At 37.5% G+C, this 17,207-nt stretch overlaps 1 protein-coding gene and 1 pseudogene across 1 annotated transcript; one reads left to right on the forward strand and one right to left on the reverse strand.

Annotated features, from left to right (window-relative positions):
- Nucleotides 1–2,055: 2,055 nt before the first annotated feature.
- LOC120137610 lies at nt 2,056–3,305 on the reverse strand. The gene is made up of 3 exons (XM_039153317.1): nt 3,210–3,305; nt 2,228–2,617; nt 2,056–2,115 (listed from the first exon to the last, which is right to left on the reverse strand). The coding sequence occupies exons 1-3, from the start codon at nt 3,303–3,305 to the stop codon at nt 2,056–2,058; spliced, it is 546 nt and encodes a 181-aa protein (XP_039009248.1).
- An 809-nt stretch (nt 3,306–4,114) lies between these two features.
- LOC120137611 lies at nt 4,115–14,611 on the forward strand (annotated as a pseudogene).
- The last annotated feature ends 2,596 nt before the right edge of the window (nt 14,612–17,207 follow it).

A 17,207-nucleotide genomic window follows, 5' to 3' on the forward strand; every position in this document is an offset into this window, starting at 1 on the left:
TCATCATTCATGTCTATACAACTATGTGCAACTTTAATCCTAACAATCATCTCAATAACATTCAAAATCTCATCACCTCTCCTACTTACTCTCCTAAACTGCCCTCTATTTCTTTCATCCCAAATACAATAAACACAAGCATTCCAAGCTACCTTGATGATAAAAGTAAATAAGGATTTACCCTTGGGGGGCGTTTGGATGGGGAAATGTGGGATTCTCATGGGAATGAAATCCACATTCCCCCGTTTGGTTTACCCGGAAATCTCATTCCCGGTAATGTAAGATTACCAATAGTAGATTTTTTAGGGTATATTGCCAAGAATGTCATTACCTTCATTTCCTTAGGTATTGTTGGATTATCGGCGTTTTGGACTAAAATACCCTTACTTTTTTTTTCTAAAATATCATTCTTCTGTCATTGAATAATAAAAATTCTATGAAGGTTAAATTAAAAATTTATCCTTAAACTATTTTAGATTTACAAAAAAAATCTATAATTAAAATTTTATATGAAGTTCAGAGGTTAAAATAAAATTTTACCCTTTCATCAAATCTTTTTATATTTTCAATTTTGTAAAAAAAATATATAAATTTTATGAATTTAAACTTTTTAAAGAAAATATATAAATTTTATTCCTTTAACCAAACACGATAATCTTACATTCATGCTAAACCAACCAAACACAAAATACAACATTCCAGTAATCCTATTCCCAGGTAATCTTACATTCCCACTGGTAATCTTACTTCCGTGAATCAAACACACCAGGTAAGTCAATGCCCACCGAAGCTCAACATCCCAATCCAATGCAATCATAACAAGGTTACATTTAGCCAAAATAGTCTCCCATATATTCTTTGAGTAGGAGCACTCAAAGAAAAGGCGATTCATAGTCTCAAAGCCATTGCAGAAAACACAGCTTCCATCCACTCCAATACCCGTACTCAATAACTTGTTTTTGGTGGGAAGTCTACCAAGGATGGCCATCCACCCGACAATCGCATGCTTTGGGACTAGGAATGGCAACGGGCCGGGTTCGGGCCGGGTATTGGTCCCCCCGTCCCCGTTTAAAAAATCGGTACCCGTCCCCGTTTAAAAAACCGCGGGGATTTAAACGGGGATCCCCGTCGGGTAATCGGAGAAAACCGTGGGGAAACGGGTATCCCCGTTTAGCATAAACGGTTATTTAAACGGGTATTGGGCCGGGTATTGGGTCGGGTATTGGGCCGAGAATCGGGCCGGGTATATATATATATATATATATTTAAATTAAATATATAAATATATATTTTTTATTTAAATTAAATTTATTAATATTATATATATATATAAATAATTATTTTTAATATTTATCGGGTCGGGTATCGAGGCGGGTAATCGGGGCGGGTAATCGGGTAATCGGGGTGGGGATTACCAAACCCGTCCCCGTCCCCGTTTAAAATAAATGGGTTTTCCCCGTCCCCGTCCCCATCCCCGTTTATCATCCCCGAACCCGACCCGTTTAATTCGGTTTTCGGTTTTCCCCGTCGGGTTCGAGTTTTTTTGCCATCCCTATTTGGGACGTGAAGAACGAACCACAAAGTCTTATGCCAAGGAACTTTAGGGGACTCATCTCTGATCCTACACCAGATCCAACTGACAGTTATAAAGGCCATACTAGGAGCATAGGCAATGAGCGGTCGAGTAACACCCCTCAAATCCAGGAGTTTCCTAATTCACCAGCTAGCATTAGGTTTATCCTCCACATTCCATAACTTGACCCCTTTAAAAACATAGCCATTTAACCAAGCCACCCAGAACGATCATTCCTCAGCCAGAATTTTTTGAATAAGAAAGAGGGAGCACGCCTTACTCCAGCTCTTAGTATCTCTAAGCCCAAGACCACCCTAAGACCTTAAAGTGCAAATCTGACACCAGTTGACCTAAGCACTAGAGGCAGCAATATCCTTACCTTTCCAGAAATATTTGGAGCATAGCTGATCAACTTTTTTAATAACTGATTGAGGGAGAATAAGTTGTCTACACCAGTAACCGAACTAAAGAGAACATAACGATTAAGTAGAGCTCTGCCAGCATAACTGAGATGCTTGCACCCCCACACCTTTAACTTGTCCCTAATTTTGTCAATCAAAGGAGAACAATCACTATCAGAGAGCTTCCTCGTTACCAAAGGAACTCCAAGGTAATGAACAACCTTATTTAAAACCCCGTAATCTGCTTAATTACCTCTAATTGATCCACAGAAGCTCCTGAAATGAAAACTTCACTTTTAGTAGCATTCAGCCTCAGACCAAAATAGGAGTAGAAGCAATCCAGGACACTGAGCACACCAACAATAGAACCTAAGGTCCCCTTATAGAAGGTCAGTAGATCATCAGCAAAGCACAAGTGAGTAAGCCCTACCCTCTTGCATTTAGGTTGGAATTTAAAAATCTCATTCACAACATCCACATCAAGCATTTTCGAAAAAAAACGTTCATGGAAAACACAAAGAGCAAGGGGAAAGAGGATCCCCTTGTCTAATACCCTGGCACCCTTAGAAAATCCAACCAAACTAGCATTAAAAGAAATGGAAAATCTTGAAGCTGTGAGACATGCTTGAACCCACTTCCTAAACTGCAAAGACAGACCAAGAGTTTCAAAAATGTGAAGAATAAAACCCCAATGCACGAAGTCAAATGCCTTCCTCAAATCAATCTTCAAGGTGAATCTAGGAGAGACAGATTTTCTCCCATAACCTTTAACAAGTTCCTAGGCCTAAAGGGTATTATCAATAATGCTACGCCCCTGAATAAAGGTTGTTTGATTCATAATAATCATACTAGGGAAGACATTGGCAAGCCTATTTACCAGAATCTTAGTTATTGTTTTATACACAACAGAGCAACATGATATAGGCCGAAAGTCTTTCATTATGCTGGCATTTGGAACCTTAGGCACTAACACCAGAGAAGTTGCATTGAATATTGGCAAAAAAGTAGAATAAGAGAATAAATAACTCACAACATTGATGAAGTCCTCTCCCATAATAGGCCATGAGACTTTAAAAAAACAAAGAGGAATATCCATCAGGGCCAGGGGCTTTTCATCCCTGTTCATCCCCTTGGCAGAAGATAGCCTCCTTTATCTCCTTATCTGTCACTCCCCTAACCAAAAGGTCTCTCATTCCTTAGACAAAGAGTTCATTCAAAAGGTTAATAACACCAACCACCGCACTAGGATCAAAAGTACCCACAAGCTGGGAGAAATACCTAATAGCTTCAGGAAACATAGTATCAAACGACTCAAGCCTATTTTCACTCATCATAAACCTTCAATTTTTTAGTAGACTTCTCCTCGAAAATAAAGTCTCTATTTTGAGAGAAAAAGATGATTAATTATATGACATGTTAATTTTTTTTTGCTTAAGACAATGTGAAAGTATGAATAGAAGCCAATGAAAGCACACTAGATATACCCAAAAGTTAAATTGCCTTTTCTAGGAAATTGAGGTTGGTAGCTTATCAAAAAATGGAATTGGGAAAAAAATGGGATTAATATTATTTATAGGAACAAGATGATTTTGTTGGTAGTAATTGATTCATCGTTTTTTTGGCTTGGCAAAAGAAGTTTTATTAAAATTGAACCGAATACCATATTAAATTGTATGTCTCGTTATAAATTTCCCTAAGCTTAAATGGAGGAAAAGAGTGCATACAATTTGATCAAACAACGCAATAATCAAACATACAATCGAAACGAAAATAAAATAATCAAACCAAACAACACCAATAGCAAACGCCACACTAAAGCGAAACTCAGCACTGAACCAGATCCAAGCACCAAATATAACTGAAACAAAACCCACTTTAGTTATGCAACAGATCTTAGGCTTATTGTTTTAACTGAACTCCCATGCTGTGGTTTTTATTTCTTAGTGTGGAAAATTTCTTCTTCGAGTGGAACTCTAATCATTGGGATTAATAATATAGATATGAAAAGGAACTTATTAACCCTATCCAGAATCTTCTCCATAGAGAGCTCGCTCGTGCTCTGCTCATCCAGGTAATGCACGTTATTTTTATCATGCAATTGCCACCTTTTATTTCTTATGATGCTCATTGAACTAGGGCAATGCTTGAATTGGATAAGATTCTCAGAGCAAATGAAATCAACTTTGCAATCCTTGCTGCCTTGCCAGCGTTTGCTCTGTCTCTTGGTCTGATGGTCATACGAATTTATATTGCCACACTATTGTTTCAACCCTGGATTTCCTGCATATATATATATATATGCCTTCTGAAGTACTGTTTAGATGGTTATTCAAATTTATAGTGCCGCTCTATCTTTTCAACCTTGGATCATGCAACATTTTTAAATTAACAAGCCTTGTGAATATCATAGTATCGTATTATGTGTCTTTGGATCTTGTTTTTTGTTACCCTTATTGTTGTGTATTTTCTATGTATTGTGCATTGTTCTAACAAAAGCATCCAACTAAATTGCAGAAAGCATTGTGTACAGAGCTACAATATATTTGAATTTCTGTGGGACAATGTTAGTCGGGTTCTTGATTATGGTCATGGCCATTCTGAGGCTGCTGCTACTGATGATATTTTCCCATATCATTCTGCCAGAAAAGCTACTGGAGATGATGCCAATGACAGTGATGAAGAATCTAAGCGAAGCAGAATGGTAAGATGATTTCTTTCTTCAGGCTGCTTAAAGCTTTGGGGGCTCGAAGGAGTGCAAAGATATTCTTTAAAGCTATGAAAGTTTAGTTTGATAGAAGTTTCCTTTACTTGGTAGAACTATAAGTAGAATGTCTGCTCAATAAATTCCATTATTTATGTTTCTAGTATATGCAACACATATGTATACATTTGTATGTATTTTTGTTATATTAATGTTTTCCACCCTTTTAATTTCAAGTTACTTGTTTTTATTTAATATCTACAATATATTCTTTGATTTATAAAATTGATTATTACTGTTGGTGTAAAGAATGTCTTTATGGTATTTTATGCAACTCATGCAGCTACTCCTAATAGTGCCATTTGCGACATTTTTAGATGAAAATGACACTAATAATGGGCTTATTTGTAGCGTTTTTAATAACAAATGCCACTAAATACACAATTAATTGCTAAATACACAGTCAATAGGGGAGTTGTCAAAGACAAATGCCGGCAAACACACAATCAATAGTAGTGTTTTCAAAGATAAACGCCGCTATATATCGTTACCTATTGTGATATTTTTTGTTACCAAATGCTGCGAACTTTAGCGGCACTTTTTGCGGCGTTTGTCATATCGCCGCATGTGTTTTTTGCGGCGCTTAAAAATGCCGTTATAGCTAAAAAAAACCCGCAAAAAGTCAGTTTTGCTGTAGTGGTAGAAGTCTTATATATGCGCTGTAATTGACCAAAAACCTACATTTGTAAGACGCAGGCTAATTGAAGACTTCGACAAATGGAGAAGTTTTCAGAAACTATCTTTGAAGATTTAACAAATATAAATATGTTTTCTGAAAGAGAAACAAATATAAATATGAAAAGCAGTATATTAAAAATTTATAATTGATTTAAGTAATTTAATAAAAAAAGGTAGTAGCAGGCCCAGAATAAGTCGTAATCTATGAACATTGAATGTAAAATCAAGAAAATAAAATACAAAAATATCTGACCAATTCACAACATTTGACTGAAAAATTGGTACTAAATTAACGAATACAAAAAAGAAAAACAAAAGGAAAAGATGCAGACGACTTGCTTAAGAAGTGCATATAAATAAGGTGGATTAGTACCTCTTAATTTGCACCAGCAAACCAGTCTTCTTTATAAGCTCATAGGCAAATATGGCAGAATACCACACAAGATCTGTACTGATATGCCTTGTTATGTTCTCCCTGGTTTTGTCTCCCATGTTACCCTGTGATGCCGCTCGTCCTCCTCACGGTACGAACCCTTAAACCACTACACACCAGGGATTTAGATAACAGTTGGTTATCGGAATAGCTGTCGTTATATAACCTTTTTATTATCGTCCAAAACTGTTATTGCACGATTGCTATACCCACAATAACTGCAATAACATTTGTTTTGTCAGCAATTGTGACAAACGCAACGCAACCAAAAACACAATCGCAACTGCAATTTAAATCCTTGCTACACGTGTTAACTGCAGACCTGTATTTGTCTTTGGAATTTGATTTGTTAATCTTGGTTTTCTCTGTTGCAGTTTTCTGTCCCGCTTGCGTCTGCTGCGGGCCGCCACCGCCAGGCGGAAGCTGCTGTAGCTGTCGTTGTGTTCCGGTTGAATCTACACCCTCACACACGGGAACTCCGTGAGACTACTGGCTTCAGGGATCCCAATCAGGAGCTCCCATAAATAAATAATGCCCTCTTTTTCATTTCGTTTTCGATGTGTTTGCTTCTTGTTTTTCTCAAATCTGGAATAAAATAATGTCAGTCTTAAGTTGAATATGCTACTATAATCTTTCACATATAGATATCCTTTACTACATCTGTTCCTTGCCCTATCGTTAACTCACCAAAAATATGAGACAATAGATATCTCATTCTAGCTACGCTGTTTGATTCGGTTTATTCAAGTAACAATTAAATACATTTAATTTAGTTTAATCTTAAGTTATAAATTAAAAAAACCAATGAATGAAATATATGTAAACAAATTTAATATGGCAAATAGAAACATACTATCCCCTTCATACTAAAGTCTTTATATACGTTTTACTGTTCGAAAAATGAACCAAAACATTCAAGCAAAGTATATTTAAGCTTGAAGCATCAGGGTAGATCATTCTTATTGGAGCCAATTTTGCTTCAGCTGGATCTGGTTATGATGACAGAGCTTTGTAGTATAGCCTCTAATTTTCCTTCAAAAAATAAAAACCATAGCAAGTAGAGTATTTCAAGGAGTACCAGGGAAAGCTAGCAAAGGTAGCTGGCAGTAACAAGTCAGCATCTATCATCAAGGATGCTTTGTATGTACCGACTGCTAGAAGCGGTGACTTTCTCCAGAACTACTATGTCAATCCTTCACTCAACCATGCCTATACTCCAGACTGCTACGGCTCCGTCCCTATCGATGCCTTCGAAACATCCGTCCTTATCATATGTGAATTCGAGCAGGAGAAGATCCAATCTACTTAAAAAACTCAATCTCAGGCAAACACAAATTAGATGACATTACCAACACCTATAAGCAGCCACTAATAAACAACATCCTGATTAACTTACACAGATTCAACCAACGCCAGAGCTGTCCTAGTTCGCTCCATCAGCATTAAAAGATAATGGGATAGGCCACAAGAGATTCCCCCCACCCCCCAATCACAGTACCAATCGAAACCAACGCAGGATCAAGAATAAAGTTAGTAACAGAGGTTATCTTATCAGGCCAGTTACATCTACTCCAGCAGGCCTTCCTAGCGATGAAAATGACAAACATTTGGTTCTCGTCAACTTTAACTTCATTGAAAACCACCTTATTGCGAAACAACCATATTATTCAGGCTAACTCGTGAAGGGCCACTAACCACACTGAAAGAGAGGCAGCTCGGATCGGACACCTTACTCGCACAAGAACAAAAGATTTGAGATCACCAGGCACAACAAAAGATGATATATATGTTGTCAAAAGAAAAACAAAGAAATGAAGAATAAAGATATCGCACTTACTTGAACTGATTCACATAAAATAAACAAGAAATAACCCAATTCTTGACACCAAGAAAAGGAAACGGCTCCAAGAAACTCGAGAAAATGAAGCCAAGAAAAAGTAAGCATGATAATTGGAGTAAAAGTTGAGGTAACATAACAAAGAGATTTTACAGCGCAGTGGCAACGACAAAGGTAAAGAGAAACGATGGGACCAACGGCAGAGATTTGGAGCCGAATGTTACCGAGTTGGATCACTATAGCAAATTCTCTTCTGTTGCTCCCATCTTTTCTCTTCGCCTTTGCCGTTACCATCGCAGTCGAAAATCTCTTTGTTACAGTTACGTCAACTTTTACTCCAAGTATCTCTTACGCCGTTTGTGACGGTGGCAGTGGAAGAGACCGAAATGACAAAGATGGTGGTCGGGATGAAGCCATTTCGCTTAAACTCCGTGGGAGAGAGATGAGATTAATGATTTTTGGTTCGTATAAGGATATGTTGGACCGCTGTTCGAGATTGTTCGTCGAAGGCGATCGAAAAGTTGTTGTAATCTTTTGTCATCGATGAATACTTTGAGGTTCTTCACGTAGAGATTCAAAGCCTTCAATTTCTCAAAACGGCAGTCCAACACATCCTTGTACTTTCAATAGCATTGTCCTTTCAGCCTTTTTTTATCCCTTTTCACAAACAAATTCCTTGAACCTGATTAACAAGTCAATTTCGTACATGTAAACAATAACTATGTTGGATAAGCTTATAAGTTTTTAAAAAGGAAAAAACACTTAAAAAATCAATTTTACCAATTTCTGCACCATCCATAGCCTCCATAGCCGGCTTAGCATCATTTGTGCACTAAAAGTTGACAAACCCAGAACCTCTTGAGATCCCCTCATCATCGTTCATGACTATTAGAGATCTTTGGGCATATAGAAAACGTTTCTTTAAGACAATCCTTTGTCATATCGTTGGACAGGTTTCTGATATACAAATTATTGGGGGGAAAACGGGTTATTTCCCACACGAATGTAGTTTTAAAATTGACCTAAAATGTCAAAATTAAAACTACGTTCGTGTGGGAAATAACTCGTTTTCCCCAACAATTAGCATCAGAGCTTCGGTTGAGGTTATCCTGGTGGTTCCGTTGCTGAAAAGATATAGTTCGTGCTATTGAATATTGTTCGTTGGAATTAAAATGCCTAAATATGGATCAGTTGAGACATCAAGCTCTTCATCCGGACCGGTGAGGAGGATGATGTCAAATGCAAATTTCTCGGTGGAGTTGTTCGATTGATCCGGTCATTTTGGCATGTGGCAAGGTGAGGTGTTAGACGCTTTATTCCAACAAGGTCTAGACATCTCCATTGAGGAAGAAAAACCTGAATATATGGAGGAGAAAGAATGGGTAACAATCAATCGTTTGACGTGTAGCACGATTCGATATTGTCTTTCCAGAGAGCAGAAGTATGGCTACAAAAATGAGACTTCTGCAAGTAAGATGTGGAAAGCTTTGGAGGAAAAATTCCTGAAGAAAAGCTCTCAGAATCGTCTCCACATGAAGAAAAGATTGTTCAGATTTGATTATCAACCAGGTACCAGTATGAATGAACACATCACTGTATTCAATGAGCTAGTGGAAGACTTATTGGGCATGGATGAAACCTTCAAAGATGAAGATTTGACTTTGATGTTGTTGTCATCTCTTCCAGATGAATTTGAGCACCTTGAGACAACGTTACTTCATGGTAAGGATAATGTTACCCTTAAAGATATAACTGCTACTTTGTATAGTTATGAACTCAGGAAGAAAACCAAGAAGGAGAGCAAGTACGAAGCAGCGGAGGCCATGGCGGCAAGAGGTCGCTCGAAAAGTCAAAAGCCAAAGTAGAGAGGGAGATCAAAGTCGAAGTCCATATTGGGAAAAGATGAATGTGCCTTTTGTCATGAGAAAGACCATTGGAAGAAAGATTGTCCGAAGCTGAAGAAGAAAGGAAAAGCTGCTCCAGATGCATGTGTTACAGAGCATGATGCACATGACTCTGACATATCATTGGTTGCTTCATCAACAATATTCCATTTCGATGAGTGGATATTAGATTCGGGTTGTACCTATCATATGTCCCCTAATCGGGAGTGGTTCTCCGATTTAGTGGAACTAAATGTAGGAGTTGTTTATATGGGCAATGACAATGCCTGTAAAACTGTTGGGATAGGTTCAATTCGATTGAAGAATCAAGATGGATCAAACAGAGTTCTGACGGATGTCCGATACGTGCCCAGTTTGAAGAAAAATCTCATCTCGTTGGGAGCCTTGGAATCCAAAGGCTCAGTAGTCACTATGAGAGATGGAGTTTTAAAAGTCACATATGACACACTTGTGATGATGAAGGGCATCAGGAAAAATAATTTGTATTACTACCAAGGTAGTACAATTATTGGAGCAGTTGCAGCAGCTTCCGGAGGTGATGATTTGGACGCAACACAGTTGTGGCATATGCGGTTGGGACATGCTGGAGAGAAATCCTTGCAAATTCTGGCAAAGAAAGGATTGTTGAAAGGTGCAAAGGCTTGCAAATTGAACTTTTGCGAGCATTGTGTTCTGGGAAAGCAAAAGAGAGTGAAGTTTGGCACCATTATACATAATACAAAAGGTATTGTAGATTATAATCACTCAGATGTATGGGTCCTTCAAAGACATCGTCTTTGGGAGGAAACCATTATTTTGTAACTTTTGTAGATGACTTTTCCAGAAGAGTTTGGGTGTATCCGATGAAGTCTAAAGATGAAGTGCTTCAAATTTTCCTGAAATGGAAAAATATGATCGAGAACCAGACTGGTAGAAAGATCAAACGTCTTAGGACGGATAATGGAGGAGAATATAAAAGTGACTCATTCTTTGACGTTTGCCATGAGTATGGTATTGTTCGACACTTCACTGTTAGACATACACCACAACAGAATGAGGTGGCAGAGCGTATGAATCGAACACTATTGGAGAAAGTTCGATGTATGTTGTCTAATGTTGGGTTAGGCAAGGCATTTTGGGCTGAGGCTGTGACATATGTTGGACATCTCATCAATCGTCTGCCGTCATCAGCGATAGGAGGAAAAACACCATTAGAGGTATGGTCTGGAAAACCTGCTACTGATTATGATTCCTTACATGTATTTGGATTCACTGCTTATTATCATGTGAAGGAATCCAAGCTTGATCCGAGAGCAAAGAAGGCTCTCTTTATGGGAATCACCAATGAAGTTAAGGGATTTCGCCTTTGGTGTTTAGACACCAAGAAGATAATTTGTAGCAGAGATGTTACCTTTGATGAATCTGCCCTAGTAAAGAAGGTAACAAGTGAAGTTGTCGAGACAAGTAGTACTCCGCATCAGGTGGAGCATACTCCAAAACAGGTGGAGTTTCAGCAGACGATGATCCCAGAAGCTGATGCAGCTGATTTTTCAACTCCAATAGAAGAATCAAAAGATGAAGAGGTTCAAACCCAAGAACCATTGGAGACACCAGAACTACTTGCAGTTACAAGGCCAAGGAGAGAAATTCGTAGACCTGCTCGATTTGTTGATATGGTGGCATATGCTCTTCCAGTTGTTGATGATGATATCCCTATCACTTACCAAGAAGCAATACAAATCTTGGAAAGTGATAAGTGGAAAAGTGTCATGGATGAAGAAATGCAATCTCTCCAAAAGAACAACACTTGGAAACTGACACAATTATCGAAAGGTAAAAGAGCCATTGGATGCAAGTGAGTATTTGCAAAGAAAGATGGATCTCATAGCAAGAAAGATGTTCGCTACAAGGCACGGTTGGTAGCTAAAGGCTACGCTCAAAAGGAGGGAATCGACTACAATGAAGTATTTTCCCCTGTTGTGAAGCATTCCTCCATTAGAATATTGTTGGCCTTGGTAGCACAGTTGAATTTGGAGCTAGCTCAACTTGATGTAAAGACGGCTTTCTTGCACGGTGATTTAGAATATGATATCTATATGACTCAGCCAGAAGGATACAAAGATGGTGGTTGTGAGAAATGGATTTGTAAGCTGAACAAATTTCTATATGGATTGAAGCAATCTCCGAGGCAGTGGTACAAGCGATTTGATAGCTTTATGAGGAGGCAAAAGTATACTAGAAGCAAATATGATCATTGTGTGTATTTGCAAAAGCTTAAAGATGGATCTTTCATTTATATTCTCTTGTGCGTTGACGATATGTTGATCGCTTCGAAGAGTCAAAAGGAGATAGACAAATTAAATGCTCAGTTGAATCAAGAGTTTGAGATGAAAGATCTAGGTGAGGCCAAGAAGATTCTTGGTATGGAGATAAGCAGAGATAGACAGAGAGGGAAGCTTTGTTTAACACAGAAGCAGTATCTAAGAAAGGTATTACAATGTTTTGGCATGAATGAAAATACCAAACATGTAAGTATCCCATTGGCTTCTTATTTGAAACTTTGTTCTCAATTATCTCCTAAAACTAACGAAGAACGAGTGTATATGGCAAAAGTTCCATATGCTAATGCAGTTGGGAGCTTGATGTATGCAATGGTGTGTACGCGTCCTGACATTTCACAAGCAGTTGGAGTTGTGAGCAGGTACATGAATGATCCTGGAGAAGGACATTGGCAAGCTGTGAAATGGATTCTACGGTATCTCCAACAAACCATGTATGTTGGTTTAGTTTTTGAACAGGATGAAGCACTTGGTCAGTGTGTGGTTGGATATGCTGATTCCGATTATGCTGGTGATTTGGATAAGTGTCGATCAACTACTGGGTATTTGTTTACTCTTGCTAAAGCCCTAGTAAGTTGGACGTCTACATTACAATCTATGGTGGCCTTGTCTACTACAGAGGCATAATACATGGCAGTTTCAGAGGCTGTAAAGGAAGCAATTTGGCTTAACAGGTTGATGGAAGACTTGAGAGTTGTTCAAAATCACATTAGTCTCTATTGTGACAGTCAGAGCGCTATTCACTTAGCGAAAAATCAAGTCTACCATTAAGGACTAAGCATATCGACGTGAGGTATCACTTTGTGCGGGAGATCTTTGAAGAATGAAATATTCTACTTCAGAAAATTACGACATCAGAAAATCCTGCAGATATGATGACCAAGGTGATAACAGTAATCAAGTTCAATCATTGTTTGAACTTGATTAACATCCTGAAAGTATGAACACCTTCGGGTGTGTGGCGCTTGTGAGCGCAATTAGAGGCACTACAAATTTGGGGAGTTGAAGAAGTTGAGATTGTTCTTAAAGTTTGGCCACCTAACAAAGAATTTTCCAATGTGTACAAGTTAGCCACCAAATATGAAATTCACATGTTCAAAGTTTGGCCACCAACCAAGATGAAATTTCCAACTTGTCAACTTAATTTCTAGACCAATCTAACACAAATTAATGAACTTGTCTTCTTAAGCAGTTATCCTCTTGCTTTTCATGTCAAATTTGGACACATGTCTGCCATGGAAGTGCAACGAGATGATCACACAACTATAATCATTCCTCTAAAGTGCATAAATTAAACAAAGGAAAAAGAAAGAACATACATACAACTTGTTTCCTTTAAGCATAGTGTCATGGAGAACTATCATGGCAGCCGTAGCTGATCCCTTTAATTCAAACTTTACAGGCTCAAATCCTTTGCTCTTGCCATTTTCTTCAGCACGAAAGAATATTCTGAAAAGGGCCTAAGGTTGCCTCCTAGAAAGGGTCCAGGTTCTTGACAAAGAGATTGAAAATAACTATTTTTCTTGGACAAACTAAATCTTTTCATGCTGATCAAAAACAGAGGATAAAAAGAAAAACAAAGAAATGAACAATGCAGATATAATGCTTAATTGAACAAATTCACAGAAACTAATATGAACAAAACAAGAAATAACCCGATTCTTTACACGAAACAAAAGAAACAACTCCAAGAAAATAGAGAAACATAACTTTGGAAAACGAAGACAAGAAAAAGTAGACTAGGAATGATGATAATTGGAGTAAAGAATTAACCGGGATAATGAACAAGGAATATATCATGGTTAAAGCCTGAGAGAGAGAGAGAGGGAGAGAGAGATAAAGATAGACGAAGGATTTTTGGTTCGTTTAAGGGTGAGGCGGTGTAGTAAGCTATGCTAATATATAGTATTTGCTCCTACGTAGGTTTTCTTGGAGAGCGAGTGCCGGATACAAGTATGTGTCTGACATAGGGTATGCTCAGTTTCTTCTTCTTCTTTCCTATATGTAGAGGATTGTAATAAATTTGGGGTGATTTGGCTGATACATAGAACATGTATTGCTTGGGAGCTAGGAAACTGGGTGTTACTTCTCTTCCTCCGATATGTTGCATTCCCTTCGCGAAAACATTTTTCAGTAAACATGAGAAGGGATGTGTGACCAGGTTCAATATAGACGCTAAGCAATTCAGCAAAAAGCTCAACGCAGCAGCAGCCAGTCTGCAGAAGCAATACCCTGATTTCAAGATTGTGGTTTTTGACATTTTCAAGGCACGTTTTGATGTTGTTAAATCCCTGATTTCAAGATTGTGGTTTTTGACCTTTTCAATACCCTGATTTCAAGATTGTGGTTTTTGACCTTCCTCTGTCTTAGTAATGGAGAAAATAATGTATATATGTAATCACTGCGTGTGATTCTTTTTTTGATCTGGTAGGTTTCATGGACGCAACAAGAGGCTGCTGTGGGACAGGGACAATAGAGACGATATCTTTATTGTGCAATCCGCATACACCGCGAACTTGTTCCAATGCCTCCCAGTTTGTGTTTTGGGACAGTGTTCATCCATCTCAGGCTGCTAATCAAGTGGTTGCCGATGCATTTATTCTTCAGGGCTTTCCCCTCCTTTGATGCACTAGGACACCATGTCCTTGCCCTTTGTGAACTGTACTAGGCCTGCCATTACTCTTTACTATCATCTTAATAAAAAGTAACTCATTTCATATACATTTTACCTGTATAAGTAATATCTTCTGAATCCAGCGATGCTCGGGTGCATGCGTCTCATTTGATCCTATCAAGTCACGAAAAGTACAAGAGTAATAGTCCAAACTGAGCTGTAGAACAAAAATATATATAGTTTCCAAGAAAAACTAGACATGCTTACATATGAGAAGTTTCAGTGATCATGTGTTTTTTTAACGGATACTGAATACCGACATCATTTACGATGAAACATTGCTGGGATACTGAATACTGACATTATTTACGACAAAACGTTGCTGATATAAAGATAGCAGTCACTAGAGCACAGCAAGGGGGAAACTGAAGCACAATGGGTGGAACTGAGGGGTACCATCATTGCAACTAGATTGATATGAGCACTGTACTGGTAGAGTGTGTATACTTTTCGGATCAGATCAAGTTAACCGAAACCAAACTCAACCTAACTCATGTCCATCTTAGATGTAAGTTTAGTATTTGCCCATCTTGAAATCAGTTTTTTTTAGTGAAAAACCCCTTAATTTCATATCCTCTTAATTTCTCGATGATGAAATTTTTTTCTTTCAAATTTTAATAATGATGGATAGAGAAGGAAGAAACAAATTGTGTTTCGTGATTTTATATTGACTAAAGAGTGAATAATAAATATCATAATGATTTAGGATTTCACGAGTTTTAAAATTCGAACTAAATTTTGTGAATTTAAAAAAAAATCTAAACCGATGGATTGGTAAAAGATAATAGTGAGTTTGTTGATATGTTGAGTAGTTAGAAAAAATACCAGAGAATGGTGTTAGAAAATGTTTACTTTTGGAGGAAGAATATAAAGTAAAAAAATAAGGGGGAAAATGATATGGATGCACTGTCAACAAAAACAGTCCATATAAGCACGTGACTATCATTCACCCTTCTATTTCTGATTTAGTTTTGGGTTAATTATTTCATTCATACATGAACTATCAAACCCATCTTCTTTTTCACTGTCAAAGGCTCTTATGCTCACTATCGCCACCGGCCACCGATCATGGATGGCATCTCTTGCTTCGATCGTCGACTACTCCTACCGGTGACGACCCTAAACTGCCATGAAATCACGCCGCCCACTCTGCATTTTCTTCTAATATAACAACAGAAAATTCATCAGCATCATCAAGAGATATTGAGTCCTCAGTAGGGATTTCTACCTTCATTGATGTTTTTGTTGTAATGTCAACTTCAAATGTATCCATGGTTGGTGAATCCTCATCCAACACTAGAGAATCCTTCATATTACTTCTACAAACATCCATAACAAAATCATTTACCTTATTTTCACATGGTTCCTCCTCCAAACCATCAGTGGAATCATCTTTAAAAATCAGTTGCATCATCTCAATCTCAAGTAGCTTTTGCATTGCTTCGTTTGCAGCATTTCTAGCCCATCCATCGCCATCAAAATCTCCGAAGAAAAATTGTTGAAGGGATTATGAGTTCATTCGAAAAATACGATTGGTGAAATAGCATCTAAATACCGTATAAACATAGAAAAGCTCACCATCGTCACACACAACAGAAGCAATAGAAAAGATAAAAGGAATAAAAATAACAGTAAAATAAAATCTGAAATCTAAATCTCTCAAACAAATCAACTCTATTCATGTATGAAATCGACCCTAAACCGACAAAGACCCAAGAATTTAAAAAACTGGGAATGCTGACTTTTTCTGCCAATGAAAGAGCAGAGATTCAGATCCAAAGAGGAGAAGAAAGCAGTAAGGAGCATTGACTTAGTTGTTGAAGTAATGAAGGGGATTCAGCTTTTGCTTCCAAATCAAAGAGAGAAAAATCTCTAAAAAATTATGTTTTAGTTGATTAGTTTAATGAGACGAAAGATAAAACGAGAGAGTTTGAAGAAGAAGCAGAGTGAGCGGCGTGATTTCATGGCGGTTTAGGGTTGTCACCGATAAAAGTAGTCGACGATCGAAGCAAGAGAGGCCATCCATGATCGGTGGTCGGTGGCGTTAGTGAGCATATGAGCCTTTGACCGTGAGAAAGAAGATGGGTTTGAGAAAAAAGAGTTATAGTTTAATAATTAAATTAAAAAAATTAAACTTTAGTGATTAAAATAAAATTGAGAAGATAATTGAGTGATAAATGGTATAATTTACCTAAAAATTAAAAACATGTTTTTTTAAAGTGTCACGTGTCATTTTATTAGTGGTCCTAAGTTTCCACATTACTTTCCGTAACGAAAGTGCGTGAATCCGTTAACGGCAAAAACATCATGTATTAAATCAATAATTTTTAAAATTATGTATGAAACTAAGAATCAGATATAATTCATATATAAATGGGGTAATTAACCCTTTAGTTTTTGAGGGATTAAATTAAGAATAAATCATGAGTTCAGTAAATAAATTACTCTTTTTCAAGATTTATTGACTAGAATAAAATTGAGAAGAAAAATGAGTGATGAAATTTGGAATTTAGCCTAATAATAATCGATTGAAAGTACCAAAGATATCTAATATGATGACATGAGGGCTAATTTTTAACGGTAAAGATGTAGTTGAACTTGACCATGTGTTATTACGGACACGTGTGT

This window comes from Hibiscus syriacus, unplaced genomic scaffold (genome assembly GCF_006381635.1).
Source record: "Hibiscus syriacus cultivar Baekdansim isolate YM2019G1 unplaced genomic scaffold, ASM638163v2 tig00110674_pilon, whole genome shotgun sequence".
In the NCBI taxonomy this organism is placed as follows: Eukaryota; Viridiplantae; Streptophyta; class Magnoliopsida; order Malvales; family Malvaceae; genus Hibiscus; species Hibiscus syriacus.

Coding starts and splice junctions, on each gene's coding strand:
- LOC120137610 (XM_039153317.1), bottom strand. CDS start 3,305: ATGAGTGAAAATAGGCTTGAGTCGTTTGATACTATGTTTCCTGAAGCT. Junction 2,618..3,209: donor CTTTTGATCCTAGTGCGGTG/GTTGGTGTTATT, acceptor CTGTCTTTGCAG/TTTAGGAAGTGGGTTCAAGC. Junction 2,116..2,227: donor CTTCTGTGGATCAATTAGAG/GTAATTAAGCAG, acceptor TGACAAAATTAG/GGACAAGTTAAAGGTGTGGG.